The sequence below is a fragment of the Diadema antillarum genome, unplaced genomic scaffold (genome assembly GCF_040938485.1).
Source record: "Diadema antillarum isolate AM-2024a unplaced genomic scaffold, OU_Dant_1.0 seq00001028_RagTag, whole genome shotgun sequence".
NCBI classification, from domain to species: Eukaryota; Metazoa; Echinodermata; class Echinoidea; order Diadematoida; family Diadematidae; genus Diadema; species Diadema antillarum.
This window is the reverse complement of record NW_027271862.1, coordinates 923,049-950,024: the sequence shown is the minus strand read 5'-3', so window position 1 is coordinate 950,024 and position 26,976 is coordinate 923,049. Positions and strand designations below refer to the sequence as shown.

Genomic DNA, 26,976 nt, shown 5'->3' with positions numbered 1-26,976 from the left:
CTATGATTTATCTCTGTTTGAGAAGTACACGGCGCCGATGATGAGGAGGATGAAGAGAATGAAGGCGAGAACACCGAGCACGGCGAAGATGACGATCCAATCCGTCTCCAGCGTTCCCTGCGATGTTCGTGGTGCCGCTGTCACCATAACTAGGCGTGGTGAAAGAGGGGAGTGCATGTGCGTAACAGTCAGTGAGAATACAACGGCAGTGAGGGATTCCGAAGCGAAAAAAAAAAGATATCAAAAATGCCAAACTTGCTAAATACCTTAAAAAGCACTCTACTTATTTGTTATTCAACAAAATATAATGCAACATTTGTTTATTTATGTGAATGGTTTCTGGTGGCCTTTCCTTGGTTCTGAGAATGGGAAAGTGGGGAAATCAAATATATAATCTATACATTCTGTTTGTCTGCACCACCTTGTGTGAAATACGAAAGAGGCTGAAGGACGAATAGAAGGGAAATATAGAGCGGTACATCAATCGAAGTTTCGATTTCATCTGTAAGAACAAGCATTTGAAATGTGATTTTTATCTGTTGATGAGAAAAATCACTATGAGAACTGGACCTGAAACCTAATAAGCCAATCCTGCTGGAGTATATGAAGCATGTAAATCTGGAAACAAAGTAAACTAGGACGATGGATGCACTACAAGCACAGAAAAAAGAAGATTTGAGATAGTAGGTGAGCATGATTGTGTAATTACCTTGATTGCAGAGCAGCCCTGTGGTTCCCTCCAGGCACTCACACTCCACGTCGTTGATCCGATCGTAACAAATGGCGCCGTTGGCACATGGATTACTCGCGCACTCATCTATGTCTGTATGTGTGACCACATTCGTGGATGGAAAGATAGAGAACGCATATAATAATGTCAACAAAGTGGATAGCGTTCTTTAGCACTCTTTAGTGTGAATGAGCTCAACCACAAGTTCCCGTCATTATGATTACACCAACTTTACCATGGTCCTATGTATACACATGAAACAACGGACATTCTAAAAAACCCCAACAAATCCTGTCCAAAGATAAATGCACTGACCAAGAAGAAAATCGGGAGGTGGGGGCTGGAGAGAAATGCTCTGAATAGTTCGCACGTTACAGGTGAGGACAAAATAACGGGAACCATCCATATCTGACCACGAAGAGGCATATACCAGATTTACGGCAAACAAGAAATTAAAGAATGACTGGTTTTCCCCCGTGCTGGAGACATTTACACCAAGCAGCTTCATTTTTAGTATTTTATTGCTTAGAATCATAGCAAAGAGAGAAAACACTATACTAGGAACAAGAATGTCTCCATAAACTCGTTTGGTGACCGATTACTGACCGAATGATACTCGATTTGAAAAGCGAAATGCCTTCCAGTTTAAATAGGATAGTCAAAAGTATTTCTGAGAAAATAAACCCCTCTGACAATATGGACTATGAATACATGCATGTCTAATATAGCTACATTTCTTGATTTGCATGTGTGCTTGTGTCTGTATTTATTTCGGGCTCTCACTTTCTTGACAGTATTGGCCTGTATATCCCTCGAGGCACACGCAGTTTCCGTCCGCTCCACATTGGCCGCCATTCAGACACTGCGTGCTGTTACAGACGTCCACGACAATGACTGTGTCAATTGAAGAATCGAAACGACATGTTACAATCATAATGTTGATTACAACATTGCATGATATCACGATTAACTTGGTTCGCGGCGTTCAGCACTTGAATAAGGATGAACGTTGTGATAGTTTATATCAACAAAACTGAAATAAGAACAAACCAGTTTGTTATTACCAAAATTGACAAGGACTGAGAGACTACAATGATAGATAGATTACATACTCAAAGCGTCAGAACTCAATATTTTTATATTACAATTTTCTTCTACTGCTTCCCGTCAATCTTGTATTGTGAAAAAAGGAAACGTATATTTTCCTTTGCAAAATATTGTTGCTTCAGAGAGAGAGAGAGAAGAAAAAGTCTGATGATGTCACAAGAAGCCGTGGCAAGACATACACTGTCATAGGCCACGTTGTAAATAAATGTTTTAAAAGGCACCTAGTGATCCCTCTTCAGGTGAAACTTTAAGTTAATCACAGAAAAGGGTTGTTGAACAGTAGGTACTCCAGCTCACCCGTTTCGCAGTACGGCCCCGTATAGCCGGCTGCACAGACGCACACGGTGTCTCCATTCTGTCTGATACAGGTGGCGCCATTTTGGCACAAGTCGATATCATTTTCAGTGCAAATGGTGTTTTCGACTAAAATTTAACGAAGAAAAAGAAAAGAAACATTATTTACACATTGTTTAGTCTTTCAAAAATGCTAAACCCAGATAGGCAACAAAAAGTTTTACGCACTTTTCACCGCAACCTGAAATTCTGGGGGAAAATGAACCACGTGGCAGAAGGCTGTAATCTGACTCTACTCCGGGGATATGAAAAAAAAGTCACGACACAAACCTGAGAAATGACCATAGAGGAACGTCCAGTCACAATATACCATTATGTCCCCCCAAAAAATTACAACGGTACCCTCCGCAACGATAAATTTAAAGATAGTGAATCAATCCAAATACAAATTCAGGGTATGAAACTATAACTCATTGCCCACATCTTACAGAAAATCCCATTCGATTTGCTTCAGTGGTCAAAGAGATATGAGGAATTTTGTAGAGCATGTCAGGAATCTCTTCCTCCAAGTTCTGTCTACATAGCACATTAATATGCACTTCCAAGAACATCCAAATGCTAAACTTGGAAGAATCAGACTCATGACATGCTTTACAACAATCCACATTTCTCTGTGACCGCTTAACCAAATTGAATGGGGTTTTCTGCAAAATAGAGCTAAGATGTCATAGTTTAAGACCCTGAAGTAGCATTTAGACAGTTTAATCATATTGGGTGTTATCAATGCGAAAAGTGGATTGTATTTTTTGGACATACTGTACAGTACAAAATCCATCTCAGAAAGTCAACATCTAATAATTGCTATGAGCATCGCCTCTGGTTCCCCATTAATTCATAGATACAACTATATTATATAGCAGGAATGCGCAAAATGTTTTCGATTTATTGGTGAACCCTATTTTACCAGATTGTGAAATGAACGTTAGGATTCTTTTATTTTTTTTTAAAGTAATATGTCGTTATACCATTTTGTGTGGTTGCAAAATTGATTACGGTTTACTATAGTTATTTTTTGTAATCTCACCTCTTCTTTGTTTGATAACTACCGGATGGCGACATTATTTGACAAATTGAAAACAAATGAAAAAAGAAAAATCTTGCACTTACGGGTGTTACACGTCTTGCCCGTCCATCCAGAGGGGCACGAACAGGAGAAATCCCCGGGGACTTCACGGCATGTCGCTCCGTTCATGCACGGAAGAGAGAGGCAGATCACTGCATGATAACAATAGAAGGTAGTAAATAAACATTAATACACATTGTTGTACGTAATCCTTTGGACAGTTGGCTGTTAGCGATGAGTAAAGGACCGATGTCACCAGAATAGGAATCAGGAAGTGTTATGATAAAAGAGGAGTTATTTCTTGTGACGATGACAGCGAATTTGTAATAATAATGACACTAATGAAAGCAATGATGATGATGATAATGATAATAATAATGATAATAATAATAATCATCATCATCATCATCATCATCACCATCATCATAATACTAATAATGATAATGATAATAACAATAATGATAATAATGATAACAATCATAATCATAATAATAATCATAGTAATGATAAAGAGGAAGAAAATATAAAGAACAACAATATAGTATAGTGTCACTTCATTGTTTTCATCATTAAGAGACAAGACTTACCTCCCCGACATGTGGGTCCCATTTCCGTCGGACAGTTACAGCGATATGAGTCCACCAGGTCTTCGCACTGGTAGCCGTTCAGACACGGATTGCTGGCACACTCGTTTACATCTGCAGCATAGAGCATCGCATGATACACAGCAGTGATATACATAGCAGGAACATTGGCCGTATTATATATTTATATCATTACTCTGAAGTAGAAGTACATGGACCTATCTTGCGCATGCTCTTCTATCAAGCGAGGTTTTTCCTTTTGATGTACAGGTTAACATGTTTTAAGTTGAGGAGACATCAAACCAATAGAAATTGAACACGAAGTATACAGTACAAAACTTTTGTATTATGTACTTCTTTTACCTATACTTCTTCAAGACTACAGGATTGTTAAACAAGGCAGACGCTTACGAATCATATGACGTCACAATCTCGTCTGTGTATATAGTAGACATTACTACAGGGATGCCGCACTGGGTGATGCTTTAACATCCAAAACATTTGTAACTTTCTCAGAATTTCTCGAATTCGTTGCGTCTTAGTAGCAGACATATTACTACACAGTCACACCAGGCAGGAGTAATTCTATGGGAGGGAAGAGTCTCCCGTGGGACTTCTATAACTCACCTATCTCACAATCGGCCCCTGTGTATCCTCGCGGGCATTGACAAATGTACTGGAGATTACTCTCACTCTGAGGGGGCAGGCAACGGCCGCCATTTTGACATGGCTGGGTGTCACAGATAGAAGCGGCAAGACCTGAAGAAAGAAGGAGTAGCGATGCAAATACGTACATGTAATACAACTTTCAATGTTTATGAGTGCGATGGTTCCGAATGTTACATGAGCGCACAAGTTTTCAACGACGCGAAGCGAGTTGAATAGAACGGTTAAACTTGCACGGAATGTAATATTCGAACCTTGGCACGAATGATAAAATATTGGATATTTGTTTTATACAACACACAGTATAGGCCTGGTCAATACCAAAATAAATGTAACCTTAGCCTATCTGAGAGGAGGACAAACAGTTAGGCTTAGATCTAGATCTGGTTCTAGGTCTTGAAACGAGTGATAAAAAAAAACACACTTTGAAATATGCGTGGACATCTAATACATTTGGGCACGTCTACTAATTAGAAAGAAGACACATCTTAGTGTGGATATGATAATTGAACGTAAACGGGAAGAGAGGTGGTTTTCTGTTCCTAATAAACTTCTATTGTGGCAACACTATGAGGCTGGGCATACTCACTAATCTCGCACTGGGGTCCCGTGAAGAGGGTCTCGCAGCAGCGGCATTCATAGGTGCCGACCAGGTTGAGGCAGGTGCCACCGTTACGGCAGGGAGAATCAGCGCATTCGTCCACGTCTGAGGGAGGTGTTCAGTGACAAGTGAAAAAAAAAATGTCATATGAAGTGGTTGGAGCTTTGATAGACAAACGGGCATAATCAAGTCATCGTATTGTTCAAATACTTGGGAATGCACTGACTCGAGAGCAATGTCTTCCAAATGATAGGAAATGCAGACCACGGGAAGGCGAGCGGACAGGCAAGTGACGATCATCCTCACCTGCGGTACACTAACACAAGCTCTGCTGTGATAGGTGACAAAGCAGCTTTCATGCAATGCAACGTCATATGACCCGGTGGCATGTGTCACGCCTCGCTTATTGATTATGATATACATTTGTATCACTATTCTTAATTTCACCTATCGAATTGGTCATTCTAACTTTTCAGTCAGCAAATAGAATCATCATTGTAATCGTCGTTATTAGAACAGGAATATCGTCGTTAGATGTTCTCCCGCCAGAGGCAGTTGTTGTAATAGTAGTAGTAGTAGTAGTAGTAGTAGTAGTAGTAGTAGAGTAGTAGCAGTAGTAGTAGTAGTAGTAGTAGTAGTTGTTGTTGTTATTGTTCATGCGATATCCGCATTGGTCACCTACCAATATTACAGTTTGTGTCTGTCCATTCAGGTGTGCAGGTGCAATCGTAGCTACCATCTGAGATGTCCGCACAGGTCCCACCATTAGCACACGGGTTCGATTCGCACGGAGTTCGCTCAGCAACAACTGTTGTAATAGAATGAATCGATTCATAGTTACCTAATTATGAATTCTTCTTCATCGCTTAAGCATGCAGATATAAATCAAATGTGTGACACCATAACCCTCACCTCTAACTGTAACAATCCCGAAAGATATAGGATTGAAGAGATGTTAAGATATAAATTCAAGTTCGTATTCAAGTTCGTGCTCAATCTTCCCCCAAAATACCCCACAAGGTTTACAAGTAGACTTGCAGTACCTTGTAAGACAAGTGGGACACAGTGCAAGTGCACTACGATATTATGACTGAAAGTAAAGCACAAAGAAAAAATGGCAAAATATAATATACAAATGATGCACAAATAATACCTTCTATAACGCAATTGTCATCAATGACTCCGGCAGGGCACAGACATATGAAAGAACCATCGCCACTCTCACAATGGGTGCCTTCTGGACACGGGTTGTCAAAGCAGAAGTTCCTCTCTGAAGTGTGGGGAAAAGAGGTAAGAGGTAAGAAGTAGACAAATTATTAACCACAGCAAACACAGAGAAATGACTGTCAAGTACATTGGGGGTGAACCCATGAGAGAACAATACTGAGAGGCTGTTGATGGTTAAAATGAATCTTAAAAAAGAGGAATCAATGAGTACTTGCTAGTACGCAAAGTGCCTTGCCTATTTGGACAGCTGCTACTTAAAGGGAATTCGAACCGGGGACTTCAATTTTGATAGTCCATGGTTTTATTTTAATAACAAGCCACAACATCTCATATATTCTAGACAAAACGATGACTTGCGAACGAGAGATTGGAGATGAAGTAAAGGGGAGGGGGTAGGGGGATATGGTGATGTGTCCCTCTACATATTTTTATTTGTTGTTGTTGTTGTTGTGTTGTTGCTGTTGTTGTTATGGGGGTCATCCCTCCCCCATGTATTTTCAGGCACTGTTGTTCCCGAACGAGTGTATTCATTTTGTTGTTGTTGTTGTTTGTTTCCTGTGCCCCCTCCCTGTTGTATGAAATAGTCACCACTATTGGTGTTTTGTTTGAGACCTTGTTTAGGACCTTGCTGCATGCACAGACTGGTCTTCAGCTGGACGTTTAGAAGCAGACAGTATGACTGTGATATGATCCGAAGGTAGGACTTTCATCCACACTGACATCCAAATCCATCAGTAAGTATTACAAGCGAGGCTTGGACGTTATGATGACCTTTAATTATTATAAAAACTCGTCTGACCACTCACCAACAGAAATTTCACAGTTTGTGCCAGTAAAAAATCGATCACACTGGCAAACATATCGCCCGATAGAGTTGATGCATGTTCCGCCGTTCAGGCAGGGGCTGTCTAGTCCCGCCTGACATTCGTCCACCAGGTCTGGTGCGGAACAAAAACAAGGCGAGAAAGAAAAATTACTACATGACGTGCACACAAGTAATATATTAAATACAGGTCAGCGATTAAACAGATACGTGATGATGATACAATATATGGCAAACAGCAGGAACTGGAGATTTGACAGATCAGTTTCTTAATATCACATTTTAAGTGTATGGTATTACAGATGGTGATCTAAGTGTTTATTTTCATTATTTTCAAACAATGATTTAGGGTGTCTTCTCTTCCTGAAACAATATAGAAACTCGACATTTCTCAGCCATGAACAGAAATTGACGTTTTTCCAAATCTGGAACGCAATTTTCTTTCTCTCCCTCCCCCCCCCCCCCCCTCTCTCTCTCTCTCTCATACACACACACAGACACACAGACACACAAACACCCACACGCATACTGACGCTCATATACAAGTTAACATATTTTTCATGCACATATATCGGTAAACTATCGATTTGTAAGTTCGAAATGGGTGAAATGGGTGTATTTCAATAGGTTGTAATGTTATGCAAGCCTAGAGATAATGATAGTATATATTATATGAACAATTCTATTGCAAATTTGAACATGTTTGCCAAAGATAGTGCTTCAAAGGGTGCATGCTATAATATAGATACCAGCATTGGCTTGTATGGTGAAGTTGACGGCGAAGCCGGACTCAGTCTTGGAGCCATCCGAGCGGAAGAAGGCCCAGACCACTTCACCAGTGGAGAGGAACGGTGGGGGCCTCTCCGTTCCCGTCTGTTCCAAGTTGCCCGAGGTTTGAATGATTGCCGAGCCGAGGTCGTTGACGTTGAGTAGGTTCCCGATAGCAAGGTAGTCGTACAGGAGCTCGGTGTTGTAAGTGATGACCTGGACGTAGATGTGGTGGCCGGCCTCGGCGCTGACAAACCAAATGCAGTCTTCGTTGTTGAGGTAATTGGCAGGGTAGTTGGTTGAACTCACGACTACGGTCGGGTTGGCGTTGGTGAGCGTATAGTTACGACTACACTCCCCACCTATTCATCAGTAATCACAAATGTACAACAACAAGTAACTACCCGAGTATCCCCATACCCATAACGGGTGCACTCATTAAGGTGTGTTACGACGACGCGCATTCCATACCTTTCACAAGTAACTCGTTACGTACTATTCTGTCTGACGATATTACAGACTTTGTGTTTTGCATGAAACAACGTATAATAATAGCATATAAACATTCTATTTCTACACTGCGATTTTTGTCACACATTTCCAGAGTAAAAGGTCACAATGCAGTTGCAAATTAAGTCGATATATTGCACAAAGGCCCATTCGAAAAGTGGCTTCTATCTGTTTAAGGGGATGGATTTCGAATCAGCGCTAAGAAATCACTAATCAGTCTTGTCACAAATATCACTTACGGATTTCACACTGGAGTCCAGTCCAACCCGTGGCACACCGGCAGACATAGCTGTTTACACCATCGATACACGAGCCTCCGTTCTGACATGGATTACTGGCACAGTCATCGATATCTGCAGGAGTAAAAGTGAATAGGTTGGACCAATTTCAAATTTTCCCTCTTCCTTGTTACCCAAGATATCCGAAGCATCACGTAGGTAGGGCCTATACTGTAGTTGTCCGAACAGACTTTTCTTCATTGTAAATAAAAGTGTTACCATTCTTCTTATTCTCTATCTGCATATTACAGAATCTAACGGGTCGATTATCATTTCCCCATTTCTTCTCTGGACACTTTATTCTACTGAAATATGATTTTTTACATAGCATGCAACACTTTTCTTCATTGCTTACGCAGAGTTATGTAAGCAGATTTGAATCCATTTACATGTTAAGCGAAAGAAGAAGAAGAAGAAGAAGGAAATGGGAAGGTAAGATATTGTCATACTCTCTTCGCAGTAAGTCCCTCTGAAGCCCAAGACGCACGTGCAGGAATAGCCGTTAATATCGTCTGCACACGTTCCACCGTTGTCGCATGGATTCGATTCACATTCGTTGATGTCTGCGGAGATGATATTCACTTGATATAAACGTGCTGGTACAAAATCGAGGTTTAAACTCTGCACATGGACGCACATTAAAGGCATAACTTTCTTGAAAAAATATGTATCATGTATTACATTCAATCACATGAACTCCTGACAAACAAAAAAACGCGCACACACACAACAACAACAACAACAACAACAGCAACAACAACAACAAAGGATACATATTCCTGATTGATTGTTCCTAACTATCGGTGGAAGGTTTTCTTTTCTTTTTAATTCTGAACTTCATAATGAAATTAACTAGGACATAGTTACAGAACTGTGTTTACTACCTGCCGCCAAGGTTGTGTCAAGGCTGGCGACTTTGAGAGGGATAGTTTGTAGATAGTACAAAGTAAAATAAAAAAAAATAAGGAAAGAAAGGGATTGTTGTGTTAAATGTAATCAGCAATGGAACAATCCACTATGTAGGGGCAAAGATGCAAAGGACATGACTGTAAAGAAAAATGTACGATGCGTGTCTTGCCAATATATATTTTGGCCAACCCAACGGAATACGCTTGGAGCCAGAGCCAGCATATCATCGCACTAGTGATGTAGTAAGATCACTGCAGCAACGGCGGGAAGTACTGTTTTAGATTAGAACTCATATTTGTGCATGTGTTATATACATTTTATTTGATGCTTGACAGCTCCAGTGTGGACCACAGTAAGGACGGTATTCTCTCCCCTTTTCACTCCCACCCCCATTGAATAATGGATTAGCCCATAAGTGAGGTACACACGGACACTACACAGAAATACACATACTCACTTATATCACACTGGTTGCCGGTGTATCCAGACAAACAGATACAGGAGAAGTCGTTGATTTCATCTCGACAGATGCCACCATTACGGCAGGGGTTGGGGCTACAGTCATCATCGTCTGGTGAAAAGCACGCATAGATAAATCTTTGTGGTGCAGTGTTTCATGATAATCTTGCTGCATAAGTGGGTTTCTTGATTGCACATGGTATTCAAAGTTGTATATATATATATATATATATATATATATATGTTTAGATACACTATGTATGAGTGTATATACGTATGAATGTCCGACAGAGAGAGATTTTCTAGACATACAGTGTATATGTATATATATATATATATATACATATACATATACATTTAGAAGTTTAACTTTCAGTGTAACGCATTGTATATACTAACTTTTGAACGCTCTCTAAGTACTCTGTCGTAGCAAAGTATTTCAGTATTGGTAATAATTGCATTGTGACAATAAAGATATTCAAAGTGTTGACATAACAATAATTATTACGTTTTGCTGCATGTTTAAATTTCCAGTAGAAGAACACAGTGTCCCATAGTGTGTTAACAGTTTACTCATATAGTAATTAGTCGATCAAGTGAAAAGCTAGAATTTAACAGTGTGAAGATGATTTCACACTGTGCTCATACTGTGTTCACACTGTCACACTGTGTCTCACACAGTGGGACACTGTGTTCATTCCAGCAGGGATATCCTCCACAACATTAACATGATATGAACATCATCGTCAAGGTGAACTTACTTATTTGACATCTGTCTCCCGAGAATCCTAGCAAGCAACTACAAGTGAAAGAGTTGATGCCATCATTGCACGTTCCTCCATTAAGGCAGGGGTTCACAGCGCAGTCATCGACGTCTGTGTCAAAACATACAAGAAATTCAGTATTGTAATGGTGTGATGATTTTTTACTAATCCTGCCACAAGAAACGACATTCGATTTGCACTGCAGTTCAGACAATATTGAATCAACGAGCATAATAATCATGTTTGCTCACGTCAAAATGGTAATTACAGTGTATAGAGATCATTTTCATGCGAGCTAAACTTTTGCTTCCATTGTTTGAAGAACTAGCTCATCCAATCTTCTTATCACAAATCAGGATGAAATATATTTACTATTTTTTCAATTTACTTGTAGGTTAGTATTTTTCAACCTTTGATTCAGTTTTTATTTTCAAATATTAAAAAAAAACACAGATACACATGAAAGTCATATTGAAAACTAGAAATGTCGCTGTGGCGACTGGTATGTTCCACCATAATGCATGGTTCTCGTAATAGGTCTATAGTCCTCAGGACGGACAGTCAACTGTCCAAAACGTTGAGTCCTTTCTAAACTCTTCTATTTTCCTTGGTTCATAGTCCTTTTCAGGACTACACTCACTCCAGAAAGAATGCTCTTACTCTTACTCAATCTTCTCACCTCTCATCCGACCTTTCTTCCTATCTTTCTCCTGTCATTCCAACAGTCCTTCTAAGGACTATACATGGTGAACCGCAAACCTAGTGTATCTTATGTACTAAACCATGCAAACACCTTCCTTCAAAAAACAGTTGTTGTTGTTTTTGTTTTTAATCCTGTTTGTAGTACATAACTATTAGTTAAGAGATTACCGCTGCAGAAACATAGGGGCTACGACGTGGAACATCTTTTGAAAAAAAAAAAAGCCTTCAACTAAATCACATGGCATACATGAAGAGACTCACTCTCATCACAGTGGACTCCAGCAAAGCCAACAGAGCAGATACATTCGTAGGAATTTACGAGATCCCTGCAGATACCATTCACGCAAGGGGAACTGTCGCATTCGTCGATGTCTGACGAAAAAGACAGAGACATATGATGCAGATAATGTTACAAACCACGTGATCAATGGGTCATCCAATCGCGCAGAGTCCTGCGATATAAAGTCTCTGAAACGGGAACAAACAGTAATCAAATTGCTTTCACTGTTGTAGTCTTCTGTTACAGTTATACGTACTTCCACTCACTGTCATTAAGATATTTCATGTCATATTGTCATATTTGCACTTCGATGAGGAGGTTCTAAAGCCCTTATCCCTTCTCTTCAATATGATTACTCGGATACTCAGAACGCGTGGTTACATTTTTTAACACGTTTCTTTTTCATATACAGAAAAAAATTAAATGATCACAAGAATTAAAGATGAAGACATGTTCTGTGATAATCAACCCTTTACAACACATGATAGAATAAACTTCAACAGCAAGTACATTATGAATCTAGCTGGTATTCGTACACTATACTCTATATGCTTTACCGTCAAAGAAATGCAAGTAGAGAAGATTCGATAAGACATGAAAGAGTTATTTTATGTGTAGCTAAATAACATCAAAACACTTACTACCATTGTATTTTTCTCGCATTTTCATGATTACTAATATTCGTTCTAAAACCATAAACAGCTAATCTCGTGGCTTACTGAAATTGCAGGCTGCACCGGTCCATCCTGCGTAACACTGACAAGAAAAGCCGTTCAATTCGTCGATGCAGTCACCGTTGCTGTTACAGCTTGAGGGGGTGCATTCGTTCGTTTCTAAAATCAAAATAAAGTAAGGGCAAAGGCATTAAAGAAGTAACCAACGCTAAGTATGATAATTCTACTAACTTCACTGTGTTGCCATGCTCCCATGTATAATACAAGTCTTATGTTGCCAATTACCCTCTCTGTTAATATCAGGCAGGAACCAACGGAAATTAACTTTCCCATTCAAAGTATCATCACAGCTGCCTGAAAGCAGACGTAGAGTATGTGAGGTACAGCATATTATGCATATTCCAAGTCCACAACATTATGTCCTGCCTTGAGCATCATTCCCTATATAGTTTTCTCCTCGATACGTAGAAAAAAGTCACAAATCAGTAATACATAATACCATATGAACATATCACTGCAAGAATAAATTAATAATATTTCCTTGAGTCATCAATAAAGACCAATACAGCAGGTATATCTTCTCCTTTACGGACGTACCTATTTGACACTCGGTGCCAGTGTAACCAGGTACACAGAAACAGGAGTAGCCGTTTATTTCTTCTCGGCAAGTTCCGCCGTTGTCACAAGGGTTGCTGATGCAAAATTCCACAGCTGCAGGTGGAGAATTTTCAAGACATCTTGACAACGGTTAATCATTCTGAATACGTATAGTTGGACGGGTATATGTTATTTTGATTATTTTTAGCTCAGAATAGTCTTTTTTCGTGCATTACCAGCTGATCATTCTTCTAGAGAATTACTATTTAAAATTGAGATTAAAATTCAGCACAGGAAGACGTAAAGAACATTTCATTTTATTCCATTTCGTTTCTTTCATTTCCAACAAATATAATCATAACAAATGAATACACACAATAACACAGCATAAAATTCCATCGATCTTGGTTGTTGAAATATTTCTCTATTATCATTATTATTATCATCCAGATGAGATCAGCCATCAGTTTTAAAGAGATTCTTGTGACTGGCGTCGCTACTTTCGTTGTTTTTGTAAAATTGCCAACTCTGTTTTCGAGTAAGGAAAAAGATCTGCTGAAGCCTCAAATGAAATCCACAAGTATGTAACTGCAAAGTAAAAGATATGCAAACCCTTGATAGGTATGAATGACGTGATTTTGCAATTTTACACTAGATGTTGATGTCCGTTTGTTTGGCGCATATCATGTCTGGAATATGACTCCACATCTAAACTTGCAACAATTTCCAACACTGAAAGAGACAAAAATACAAGTTTGTTTTTTTCTCTCACCGACGTCACAGTGGGATCCAGTCCAGGTGGCAGTGCAGGCACAAGTGTAGCCACCAATCTCATCAGAGCACGTTCCCCCATTTCTGCAAGGTGAGCTCGAACACTCATCCACCTCTGAAACACAAGGCGAGGTGAAGACAAAAACAGCAATCATAACTAATACTGTCATCTTATGACCGGTCAATGCATTAGAGTGCTGGTTGACGTGAGTTATGGACAGACACTTAATACTACTCAAAAATCATCCTCCCTCTCCGTGCTGTTGATACCTAAGAAAACGATATTAGAAGAATTGTGAAGGAATCACTTCCAACATCGCATATTCCTCAAGAGCACGCCTCCAAAGATACTGTCTTTCTGCTTTGAAGACAGTTGCCAAAACATATATTATTATACAATATCGCAGCAATCACAAATGTTTATACACCATATAGTACTAGTATCGTTTATTGAGGCACAGGAGGAACACAAGGGCTTCACTTTCTTTTAGACAGTTATAGGGTCTTCACAGTGTCCATAATGTTGTGTGGAGACCAGACACAAGAAATCAGAGAGATGAACATCAAACATGCAGGACAACATAAAATGGGGATTGAAATGTCGAAAGGAACCGTGGATAGAAACATGGGCCCCACTGCGCATGGATATTGAGATACAATTCACACAATGACTCGTTCATGAGCAGGAGATATACAAAACGCAAGTACGTGTGTGACTGCGTAGTCATATAGAAACTTGCGTGGTAAGTTGGAGAAAATATACACATTCAGGTTTGGTTGGTGATATAGGCATATGTACGACCTCTCCCAGGAAAGGAATTCGCATATCGCTGATGAATGATGACGTCTTTTGAAGTAAGATAAATTGGAAAGGGACATTATGCATGAATGCTGAATGAACCTGCACTCACCTTCCGTGCACCTCAGTCCAGTCCAAGCATCAGTACATTGACAGGTGAACTGGTTTGTATTAGGTCCGTTCAGGCAGGTTCCCCCGTTTTGACAAGGAAAGCTCAGACACTCATTGTAATCTAATAGATATAAGAGAATGACGTAAAATTATTTTCAAGTTAGCTCAAAGAAAAGAAACCGCTGTTTTTCTTGGCATCCAGTACCCAGTCATCAGGCAACTTATAAAGATTCTAAGAATATCAAGAACAATGCCGCTAGAAATCGGTGACTGGCAATCTCTCCTATATGCGAGGTCTACTTGCGATCTTCGTATTCACGCAAAGGCATAAATTGTTTTTTCTCCTTCGTAGAAAAAAAAAGAAACTATAATTTATATGCAAGCGTCCTTTGCCCTGCCCTGTAAAGCTTACAGAACAGCTTCAAACGAGCACTGAACCGCTTTTATATCCTTTAAAGAATAGAGTTTCTCTTGTCATAAGTAGCAAAGACACTAAGGTGACAAACAGAGTAAAAATCAGAAGACTACAGTGTTTTTACACCGAATTATAACAGTTACATTAGATTATGGAAGATATTTTGTCAATTTAATGGTTCTATATCATTGTGATTACAGGCTATAAGATCATTATTGTTCATATGGGCACATATTTTTCTTATACATCGTTAAACAATATCATCATATCATACCATATCATATCATCATATCATATCATATCATATATCATATCATTTCATATCATCATATATCATATCATATCATTATCATATCATATCATATCATATCATATCATATCATATCAAATCATGTTATATGAAATTATGCTATACCATACTATATTGTGTTAAGATGATTAGTTGATCTTGATCTTTATCATACTGCGTTACATCATATTTCATTTTATCATATGCTAGAATCTTAAGCCTTCATAAGACAAGTCTTTGAGTACACCTGCCAATAAGGCTCTTACCTATGTCGCACGTGAACCCGATCCAGCCGGGGGGACAGGAACATGTGAAACCGTCTTCGGCTTCATTGCAGGTTCCTCCATTGCGACAGGGGTCACTGCCGCAGACACGCAGGCCTGAAAGGTGACATTCAGATATGCAATCTCCGTCAGGCCCTTCTTTGTCACATGGACATTGCACTTTGTTTTCACTTTTGGTCATTAGTCCCTCTTAGGCCTTCCCAACATTACAATAAACTATAATACTTATTATTACAATGGCTACATTTCAGCTGACAATGATACACATTGAAAATCAAGCTGTTCAAAAAATTGTTAATTTCGCCAAAGTCTTAAGTCTTAAGTCTTAGCGACAACTTGATGAACGTAGCAATATTAGGTAGTTTTGCATGAACATTTGAGTTAAACAACTGCAGACTAACTTACAAACAGAATCGAAATGTTTAAATCAGAAGCTCATGACACATAAAAATGACACTTTGTCTCAAAGACGTTGGAGCTAGAGTAGAGGTGATATAGAAGTACAGCGTCAGCCTGTTTTTCACCCTATATATATCTACCTCTGTCTCTCGGACCTTGTCGGCTGAGAATTCTTCAAGACCACTTACTTGTTTGACAGAGTGTGCCTGTCCAGTCGACGGTGCATGCACACACGAATCCGTTGACTCTATCCGTACACGTGCCACCGTTGAAGCATGGAGAGCTGGCGCATTCATCAATATCTGATTGGCCACGCCAGAAGTGAGGTCAAAAGCATGATATCGAAAAGGTACGTGATTGCATTCAACGGCCGATTTCTCGACAAGTCTAACGCCGTCAATACATCTATAAACTTTATTGCATGGATGTCAGTGGCATTACAAGATTGCAGTCTTCCTAGGATCAAAATGGAAGTATTTTGCCCTTTATGTTCACACTATTTTTATGACATCACTTCATAAATCCGAAAAAACTTTTGCCTCATGACGCATTTTAAAGGGATGGTATAGTATTGGTTGAGACAAGGATTGGGCTTTTAACTTTTTGCGAGATACAAAGAAACCACTAATTCAAATTTTGGAATCGCTGAGATATCCAAAAACAAAGTAAAACAAACCAATTGTAGTAAAAGGTGGGTCCCAGCGTTTATTAGGATTACTCTTTTTTGGATATCTCAGCCATTTCAAAACATATTTTCATCAAATAAACGTTGAATTACTCTTGGAATTACATGCGTTTTCACATTCCATAACAGGTTTCTCATTATCTCACCAGAATGTCAGAAACCTTAAATTTGGTCTCAACCAAAATTATACGATCCCTTTAATTGCCGGAGCGAAAAGGAGTGGTCTCCTGTATAAAATGTACACTGGATTTCACAAGAGTTTCATTCGCTTTGATCAATATCAATCCACTAAAAAGAGGAGATAATCTGCAGCAATCTCTGACACAAAGACAAAAAAGAAAATAATTATTTCGATCAAGGTCAAACAATTTTTCGTGTGACGAAATTAACGTTTCTCTTACCGATACCGCAGTTTGTCCCCGTATATCCTGGCAGGCACGTGCATTCAAATCTATTGATGAGATTAGTACACTGACCACCAATTCCACATGGACTGCTCAAGCACTCATTTATGTCTGGAAAAAAAGAAGAAGAAAGAAATTACTTCATTTAAAAAATCTGCGGATTACCTTTACGCGCTATCGTAAATTGACTCAATAAAGGAAACCAAAGGCCAAATACAAATGTAAGGGTGTAGATTGAGCGAAAGTAGCAATATTCATGTAGAACATCATAAATCAGTGAAAGTTTGAGGAAAGTCGGGCAATAGGTTTAAAAGTTATAATTTTTTGTTAACTTTCGGTGCCGTCATCGTTGGATAAAAAGACTTCCACACTTCATGACGTCATGATGAGAATATAGAGAAATATGAAGAAAATTCAACATACTTTCATTTTTGTAGCATAATGAAAAAAAACATTGCCGTCCTCCAGACAGGCTAAAAACAAAGAACAATAAGATAGAGCGTTCTAGATATGGGGAGTTGTTGATTGTGTAAGATTTCTACAAATGTCGTGGCATTATGAGGAATTCTCATAGACATATTTCACATGTTTGAATAAAGCAGTAGACTGCTAATAATTTCAGAGTAACAGATGACAACTACAGAAAACAAACTGACCTTCCCCACAATCTTTGCCCGCGTAGCCTGGGAGACAGTCGCAGCGATAGTCCGCTATCAGGTCGATGCAAGGGGCGTTGTTTCGGCACGGAGAACTCAGACACTCGTCGATATCTGCAGGAATGGAATATTTGAAAAGAAAAGTCGTTATCAGAAAGTAACAAGAAATTAAGGCTGAATGACCTGATTCAGAGCGAACAGTGTAGTGGTCATATCCTAAAGTTCTTTTACACCCCCATTCCATGCGGAGATCTGACATGTCAGACGTGTCAGGCGTAATCCGGTGAAGCAAGATCGTCCGACGGAAATTACGCGCAACACGTCTGACCTTGACCTGATAGTTGACCAACCCAAGTCGGATTCATCAGACTGCATGCGATCCGATGCACTTCGGTGGGTGGCCGAAGGCAACAAACTTTACTTCGGACGAGTGACCGATGAGAAAAAAAAAATCTCTGTGGAATGGGAGTATTAGGTCTCCTGAGTGTGTTCTATGATTACAGAAAAAGTGGTTGTATAACATACATGTATAACGTTGGCAATTTCCAAATGCTCAAAAACGATATAATCAAAAATGTGAGACCAGTCCATCACTTTTAGCCTATACAACAAAGTGCTAGATGATACATGCATTTCCTTAACATAGCTTCGAATGGTGCTTAGTGACAGTTTTAATTTGATTACTCTATTACTTGTTGATGGCGGCCCAAAACAGATCAGTATCTGTTCAGAAGTTAGCAAATAGGCAAAAGGATTTAAAAATAACCGCTACAGGCACTCATATCCAGAAGCTACATGAAACAGGCCATGTTATTGCCATGAAAATGCCGTGGTTCCATGGGGTTCATACTCACTTCTGCCGCAGTCGAAGTTTCCGAATCCGGGAAGACAGTCACACGTAAAGTAGGTATCGAAGTCGTTGCATGTCCCGTTGTTTTGGCATGGCAGTGAGAGGCAGGCGTCCCTTTCTGATTGACGTTAAAAAAAAATCATGTCAGCGAATACTGAAGAAATTATCATTCCACATCTTTTATTTGGTACGATGAATATCCGGTTATTGCATTACAACGTGCGCTATCTATTACTTTCCAATAATACAATACTGTAACTATACACTGTAATCTGCACACACAAGCATTTGCACACACAAGCATTTGTATAGTCTACAGTCTCTAAATATTTCTCCTGCAATAACCTGACTTAGTACAATTTGAATTGCCACAGTTTGTGTAATCTTATATATCTTTAACGAACTGTTCACAAAATAATGTTTTCTATTATTGATCAACGTGACGAGCTAAAGCGTGTTTTCTTGATCATTATGAACTCACCATTTTCACATAAGACTCCCATGTACGCTGTTTGGCAGACGCACTCAAAGCTATTGACTCCATCCACACATATACCACCGTTCAGACATGGGTCCAAATCGCACTCATCGATATCTGAGAAAGAGAAATATGAATACTTAATATACCACAAACTTGAAAATCTGATGGACAAACAGTTAAGGCAATCAACAAAGTGTGAGGGTTATAATTTGTAAATTCTGGCATCTATAAGTTTTTTTTTTTCTTTTGTAATATTTCAAATGATAAAATTAATTAGATATTAAAAAAAATGAAAAGTACATGCAAATGGATTTTTTTAGAGGGTTGCTACACTTGATAGACTTACATTTGATAGATCTGAAAATTGGTCGAACATGCCTAATGATAATAATATTGTCACAAATGTACACACTAGTAGTTATGTACATGTATGATGTACTGTATGCATGGTTGTTTTAATGTGTATGTACACAGGTTGACCAGATTAATGGAGAACATTCTATGTGGTATAGATATAGTACATACAGGCTGACCAGATCAGTGGAGAATTTTCTAGGTGGTATACAATGTGGCCATGCAGTACATGCATGTAGCAGGAAATACATTATAGCTCACTCAATCTAGAATGATTTCACCCATTCCAGAATGTTCTGGGAAGTGCTAACATATTTGGCTGAGTGAGGCACTGTCCCTGTAGCCCAATGTGATTGGTAGTTAATTTTGGCAATGATGTTATGCAGTGAGTCATCCAGGATTCCTGGAACTTGGACTTGCCAGTATGTTCAGGTGTGTGGCCCCAGGTTGGAGAGAGTTACAGAATGTGCTAGAAGGGGGTGAATGGATAGTATATAAGCCAGAGAAATTCTGCAGTAGGCAGAGTACCCAACACCTCTGCTCTGAGAGTTACGTCACTTCTGGCTCTTAAGCGACTTGTTATAGTCAGTCCTGTGTTACCTGCTGACCTGTTATGTTTGTGGAGATAAGGCCTGGGAGACATTTTGCCTGCAAATAATTAATTTGCCTACATTGGAGATAGACTCCATTTTTGTGTCAATGGACATTGCTACGGAAAAGCTGTGACGGGCTGGATTCCTAGCTGAACATTATTGAGCAAATCATCATTCACCGCATCGACTGGACGTGGTCGTCATAACGTTGGATTCCGCACATTTCACTGTGGACATTATACCGTGGACCTATAACGTGGACATATACCTGGATTAATACCGAGGATTATCGCAACCTGCGCCTCTGGAGTTACGTTGGAGGAATTATTCATCGGTGCGTCAAGGATCGTTCATCTGTGCATCAAACATCGTACCTGGACACTACCAGGGAACTGAAGGGACTTTGTGATTTAAGATTTGGATGCATGTAAGTGATTCCATTACCGATTTGTAATTGTTTATATTGATCATTATTGTGCTGATGTGAAACCGATTACCAGTCTGTACCCACAATATCACTGTTAATAAACCGCCTGAACATCAGTTGATTGTTTCTTTTGTGCGATCATTCTCAGAGTGATTTTGGTCGTAACAAAATATAATAATAATAATAATAATAATAATGATAATGATAATGATAATAATAATAATGATAATAATAATGCCCAAATAATGCTGAATGATCACCATCCGTTCCCATGACGACGTACAACTTACTTGGGCATAAGACCAATGCTCTAAATATATTCATATTACAACGCATATTTTCTCATCGTGTGACACTACGTCAATTGTCACTATTCTTCGTAGGATCGCTTTATACAAGAAGTGTAGTTGAATATGGAAGCTCTAAAATCAGACGTATTTTAATCAGTAAAATTGACCTGTTTTTTTTTTTTCTTCAAGCATGTCTGTTTGACATCAGTCGAGAAGGCAATGATAATTGTCGTTGAAAATGAAGAAAAAACTAAAAGAAAAAAGAAGACATGTGGATTCGCGACGGTTAAAATGGATGAAGCAAGCATTACATCTTGGCAATCTTGTAGACAGAATTAATTGAGATAGTTCTCGATCTATCAGTGTTAGGAGTGGCATTGACGCTGACTATTTGAAGGTCGAACTAACACTGTATTTGAATAGAAGCTATATGGTACTGCAGTTGTAGCCAGATCTGGCAATATAGACCGGCGTCTGTTTCTTCGCATACGCAAATATCGCATAGTTCTCTCTCGGAAATAAAAAAGATAACGAACCTATACAACCTGTACCGATAGCTATGCTATACTCACTGATTTCACAGGTCGTCCCCGTCCATCCGTCGCGACATCTACATGTGAAGGAGGCGATGCCGTCTTCACACGTGCCACCATTGTTGCAGGGAAGACCAATACATTCGTCCGTGTCTACCAGGAAAGAAACCAGAGAAAGGTTCGTCATGTTTATTCTTACTAATGAATCGGGGGTTTTTGTTCGTTAAAAGACATTACAAAAATATATCCATGTGTCTTCTTGACGTTATCATGAATTTGTTATGGTTATGAAAGGATTTGAATTTATAGCAAGCGTTTTCTTTTACTTTCTACGCAAATATCACTTTCCAACACAAAACTTTGAAATTGAGCTCAACGCTCTATATATATCCCTTATTAGTTAATCTTTTTTTTATTATACCTTTTGTTCCTTCAATGTGCTCCTGTTTTTTAATCTTTACTTCTGTAATCGTTCATAAAGATATACGTGTATAGTTAAGTTATCACAAATTCGAATACAGATTTAACTGAATGATGGCAATTTTCCTTTTCTAAATTACTCAGATTTCTGTTCCTTTTCCTGTTTGGATGAAGAGAAGGACGGTGATTCTTAGTCTGTTAGGTTTTGCACTTTCCCCATTATATGAGCCTATAATCCATAACATTACTATTCTAAACATTCTCAACCTTAGATCATCTTTTTCTGAATTGTTCTGTATGTATTTTGAATATCACGGAACATCAAAAGTCTATAATGTTGCACGTCGCCTGTAAAATACGTCCTGGATTGTGACACTTACTGATATCACAGTTGTAGCCTTCAAAGCCTGGGGCGCAGATACACGTGTAGTACGTTCGTTCATTGTTACACGTAGCACCGTTAAGACACGGATCGGTCAAACACAGATCAATTTCTGCAGATTAAACAAACCGGACAAAAATAAGAAGAAAAAGAATGAAAACAAAATTGTGCAGGATTACTGATTACATGAAATTGATAGTCGATTGAATTCTTTTCTGCGAGTGGCCACAGATGGGCAGTGTCTGGTGTTCAGTTGAGCATTTTCAATTGAGTTTGTTTTTATCTTGCAAATGTCCAGTAATTCATTTGACAGGACATATCCTGAATTATGGACTTGGACACTCCAATAGCTGCATGAGCAACAACAACAACAACAAAAAAAACAACAACAACAACAGTGAAAAACAATAAATTCGAACCATAAAACAAGCATTGAACAGGGTAACACACACGTGCGCGGGCGCGCGAGCACGCGTACACACACACACCCACACAGGCACACAAGCACACGCACTAACACACACTGGACTTTGTTTATACCTTGATCGCAGTTAACACCGGTGTATCCTGGTGAGCATGTACACTCGTAAAAGTTCCTGTCGTTGCGGCAGTATCCGTTGGCTCCACATGGGTTGCTGGCGCATTCATTGATATCTTTAAAAAAAAAGGAAGGATGATTTTGATTTTCGGATTCGAAAACCTAGAATGAGATTCTTTAGATTATGTTTTTTTTTTTTTTGATTGACTTCAGTAGCGATCCAGTTCTATGAACAATGAAGTCTTAACCTATATCTCAGAAAAATTGAGAATCGTTATCTGTTTCAACAACAAGAAAATTATATCACTCTTTGCTAGTTTTCCTTTACTGACTGTATGGCAGAGACCCCGTCTGTGAACAATGAAGTCTCTGCGGCCCTCCGGTAGCATTGCAGTAAACTACTTTTATTGTGTTTGGAAGATAATCGGCAAAATAATAATTTCCATATTGAAGACTACCACTTTGAGGAGAACACTTTCTCTATCATCTTCATTAAATTGAAAATTTTCTCCATATTTACATTTTGAATATTGAAAACACACAAAAATAAAATACAGGTTTAAGAAGACACACTGAAGTTTGAGGAAAATTGGACAATCCGTTCAAAAGTTATGACAGTTGCAGTGCCGCCATAGCTAGACGAGAAGACTAAAACAGTTCCTGGCGACATGGCAAAACAACGAAATTATTAAAGAAAATATTATGAAAATTCTGCAAAATTTCATTCTTCTTACAGAATGAAAGAGCAGTAAGCTTACCTCTTTCAAAGGGGAATGATACTGCCTGTAGCATAATTATTTCAGTAACAAGTCAAAGGAGTGTGTCCCTTCATTTTTTTTTTTGTAATTCTCTCTATATTTTCTTTATGTTATTGCTCTACAGTAAATGAGTCGAACTGTAGTACTGTTCTATGGCGGCACAAAAGCTTGAAAAATCCATAACTTTTGAACGAATTTTCGGAATTTTCTCAAAAGACATTCATGTGCTCTACTAATTTTGCTGCATTCATTCAACGAGCTACTTCGTTTGTCGTCTTCATTGACAAACACTAAGCATGATAAACGTCATCCGTTCCTTACTATACTGTGAAACCTCCCATAACAGCCGGTAGGCGATGGTCAAATCGACTCTATCGTACCTCTTCCCCTCTCTTCCCATACCCCTGCCTAACGTGATCGTCAAGTTCAAGTCTTGCTTTACATTAGCTATCTTCACTTATATCCTCTATTGTCACATAAAATCAAGCACTCCATACTTTTACGGCTTACAATTTTTATCAGCATGTGATGTGGAACTGTAGTCTTAAAAGGATTCACATTTCATTTTATCAAACAAACCTCTTCCAACAGTGGGCAACTTTGTTATCAAACCATGTGAAGATTAAGGAATGTTATCTTGTGTTCGTGTAACCTGAACTTATAGCGGAACATCAAATTTTGGCTGGAATGACAGGCAACGTACTCTGAAGCATCACTTTCTCTGTAAGTCTAATTGAACATAATGTATGATATCATGTAATCAGTGATTATTAGGTCAAACGCTCATTTTTATTCCGTAAGTTGTAAGAACGTTATTACATCACACAATGGTTAAAGCTAGTAGGAGAGGGGTGTACTGAGGAGGGAATGGCAATTACCTTCGGCGCAGTTGGTTCCCGTGAATCCGGCTGCGCACACGCATTCATATTCGTTACGACCGTTGATACACGTACCATCGTTCAGACAAGGCGAGGAATCGCACTCGTCGATATCTGATATGGAGTACATAATTCCACAGAAATTGTGATGATTCATATGGATTTGCATGACATGAAATCTTTGGAAATAGTGAACCTGTTAAGCGAGATAAGAGTTTCTTTTGTTAGTCATATTGGTCGAATGGAAACATGCAAGTCATCATCAGCTATGGGAAAACGTGCATTACGACATTTTCGTTAATCAAATTGGTAATTAAACAATGCTTGGCAGATGATGAATTGTCATTGACATAAACTTGTTTTGAAAGTTGTTGTTTGCGGGATCTAAGTAATTTGAAGAAAAATAGCTGAAAAAATGAAATCTATGGCACCTACTCAGAATTTTTTCCATATAAGTGATGATGGGGTCATATATAATATTATAATAACACAGGTCAAAGAGCATTTGCACTGTATAGGTCTTTTAGAAGACGTTTTATAACTAATGTTGGTCATAATTATAAAATGTGTACTCCATTTTATATGCCCCAGTGCATCGTCACTATATATTTCATGCAATTACTGACGCCACATGCACTTTACTACAATTCAGTTCCTCACGCAGCTGCATTATGAATCATGCAGCCTCTTGTACTTCTTTGTATATCAAATATTAGGCCGGCCATTTATTCCTTGAAGCAATGATTGCGTTGGCAACCATCTGCATTTTCTATTACCGCTATCAATGTTCCTTCATAATGCAAGATAAACTTGAATCTATTTATTTGTCTTAGTTTTGAGTTATAGTTTGACATTAATGTTCTATACCTCAGTACATTTATCTGCAGCTATATCTATCTGCAGCCAATGAGCTTTATGTTGTAAAATGTTGTGAAATATCAGTTACTGTATCATTTACTGAAAGCGCTGAATTAAAGTCCTATCAGTGAAAGAAGGAAGCAAATAAGAGTGTTGAATGTCTCAAAAGCGGCTGACGAACACCTGACAAACACGCAAAACAAGGAAAATCACTATCGTAATAGGCCGGCTTCTTTTTGATTTGCTTTTCTTTTATTTAGGTTGGTGCCAGATATGATCCTTGTTAGAGACAGTGAGTAATATTTGAAGAGTTTGTTCGCAAAAACCGATAAGTCCATATTTGCCAAATGGAAATATTTGCGATTAAAGGTCAAGAAAAATAACGAGAATAATAAGAAAATGTTTGCTTCTTTTGACCATAACTTCAAAAATGTACCTCTATATGTAGTGACCAATATATCATTTAAAAGGTATTATTTTGTACTTTATGACAGAGACAGTACTTCAAAATCTTCAAAAATGGACTTATCGGTTTTTGCGAACAAACTCTCCATTTCCTTACCAATTTCACAGTTTGTCCCCGTCCAGCCATTTTGACACACACAAGAGTATCCGTTGACCGCGTCCACACAGAAACCTAGGTTGTCGCATGGAGTGCTTTCACATTCGTCAATATCTGTTTCAGTGTCATACCCAATAGAAGATAATTTTATTTGTTGTAAAGTTGACATAGTAATTCTGATGAAGTATCATCGGTAACATCATTATCATCTTTACCAGTTTTATTACCATGACCATCAGTAGCATTATTCCTTCCTGTTAAAGCCGATGTTCTCATCAACTTTACCACAGTGCTGAAATCACCCACACTGGGGTTAATCTGTGAGGATAAGAAGTAGTGCCGTAACCACAGTCGCCTCAGATACGCTCATAATTATATATATATATATATATATATATATATATATATATATACATATATATTCGTATTTCCTTTGTTGTCACATAACCTCGACTAATTTTTTATATTAAGGTGTTAACTGAGTACTAATTCAAGACATCTACTCACGCACTGGAGTCATGGATACTGTTGTACTGTTGTAATCTACTTACACTGAGAATCCTGGAATTGAAAATACTGAATAGGCTTGTATAGGTTGGTACTTAAACAGGTACTTACAGTATAATGATACCACGATTACTTTGTAGTAAATAACATATCCTGAAAGTGAAAATTTTGTCCTTGATAGAATAATGTGTTTAGCATGAGAACAACGATGTGGCGTCGAATTGCTGTTCTGAGATCGGGGCGACCCACACAGATTGTTTTCTGGCCCTATACGTACCGTCGTCACAAACAGTCCCAGTCCATCCCGGTTGGCAAGTACAGCGGTATGAGTTGACCAAATCTTCACACGATCCACTGTTGCGGCAAGGCCCACTGGCACACTCGTTGATATCTGTCGTTAGAGAAAAGGACGAGAAGTGGTGAGAATTGTTAACACTTCTACTATAACTTTCACTTCCGAATGGGTTTTATGGATTTGACAGGGCGATACTGTGTTGCCTCGCCCATCCATGGACCTTGGTCCATGCCTCGCCCAACTAATAATGTAATCCGATGTGAGGGGAAGAAGTATTTGACGTGAAAGCGACATTCAGTTTTAACGAGGTTACTTGAAAGAAGGCCCATCTAATGACGCGG

General features: G+C 38.8%; 1 protein-coding gene across 1 annotated transcript in view; it reads right to left on the bottom strand.

The window, feature by feature from the left end:
* LOC139742867 (uncharacterized) overlaps positions 1-26,976 on the bottom strand; it is a 66,969-nt gene continuing 39,993 nt past the window's right edge. Inside the window, exons 13-45 of the mRNA XM_071653380.1 lie at positions 26,618-26,731; positions 25,834-25,947; positions 24,414-24,527; positions 22,780-22,893; positions 22,238-22,351; positions 21,477-21,590; positions 19,241-19,354; positions 18,764-18,877; positions 17,910-18,023; positions 17,251-17,364; positions 16,353-16,466; positions 15,748-15,861; positions 14,779-14,898; positions 13,869-13,982; positions 13,097-13,210; positions 12,545-12,658; positions 11,807-11,917; positions 10,841-10,954; positions 10,078-10,191; positions 9,161-9,274; positions 8,673-8,786; positions 7,905-8,285; positions 7,139-7,270; positions 6,259-6,375; positions 5,788-5,913; positions 5,094-5,210; positions 4,466-4,597; positions 3,842-3,952; positions 3,299-3,406; positions 2,135-2,260; positions 1,514-1,624; positions 710-823; positions 1-149 (exon numbers count right to left, since the gene is read on the bottom strand). Of these exons, the coding sequence (XP_071509481.1) occupies positions 1-149; positions 710-823; positions 1,514-1,624; positions 2,135-2,260; positions 3,299-3,406; positions 3,842-3,952; positions 4,466-4,597; positions 5,094-5,210; positions 5,788-5,913; positions 6,259-6,375; positions 7,139-7,270; positions 7,905-8,285; positions 8,673-8,786; positions 9,161-9,274; positions 10,078-10,191; positions 10,841-10,954; positions 11,807-11,917; positions 12,545-12,658; positions 13,097-13,210; positions 13,869-13,982; positions 14,779-14,898; positions 15,748-15,861; positions 16,353-16,466; positions 17,251-17,364; positions 17,910-18,023; positions 18,764-18,877; positions 19,241-19,354; positions 21,477-21,590; positions 22,238-22,351; positions 22,780-22,893; positions 24,414-24,527; positions 25,834-25,947; positions 26,618-26,731 (4,121 nt within the window). The remainder of the gene's footprint in view (positions 150-709; positions 824-1,513; positions 1,625-2,134; positions 2,261-3,298; positions 3,407-3,841; positions 3,953-4,465; positions 4,598-5,093; positions 5,211-5,787; positions 5,914-6,258; positions 6,376-7,138; positions 7,271-7,904; positions 8,286-8,672; positions 8,787-9,160; positions 9,275-10,077; positions 10,192-10,840; positions 10,955-11,806; positions 11,918-12,544; positions 12,659-13,096; positions 13,211-13,868; positions 13,983-14,778; positions 14,899-15,747; positions 15,862-16,352; positions 16,467-17,250; positions 17,365-17,909; positions 18,024-18,763; positions 18,878-19,240; positions 19,355-21,476; positions 21,591-22,237; positions 22,352-22,779; positions 22,894-24,413; positions 24,528-25,833; positions 25,948-26,617; positions 26,732-26,976) is intronic.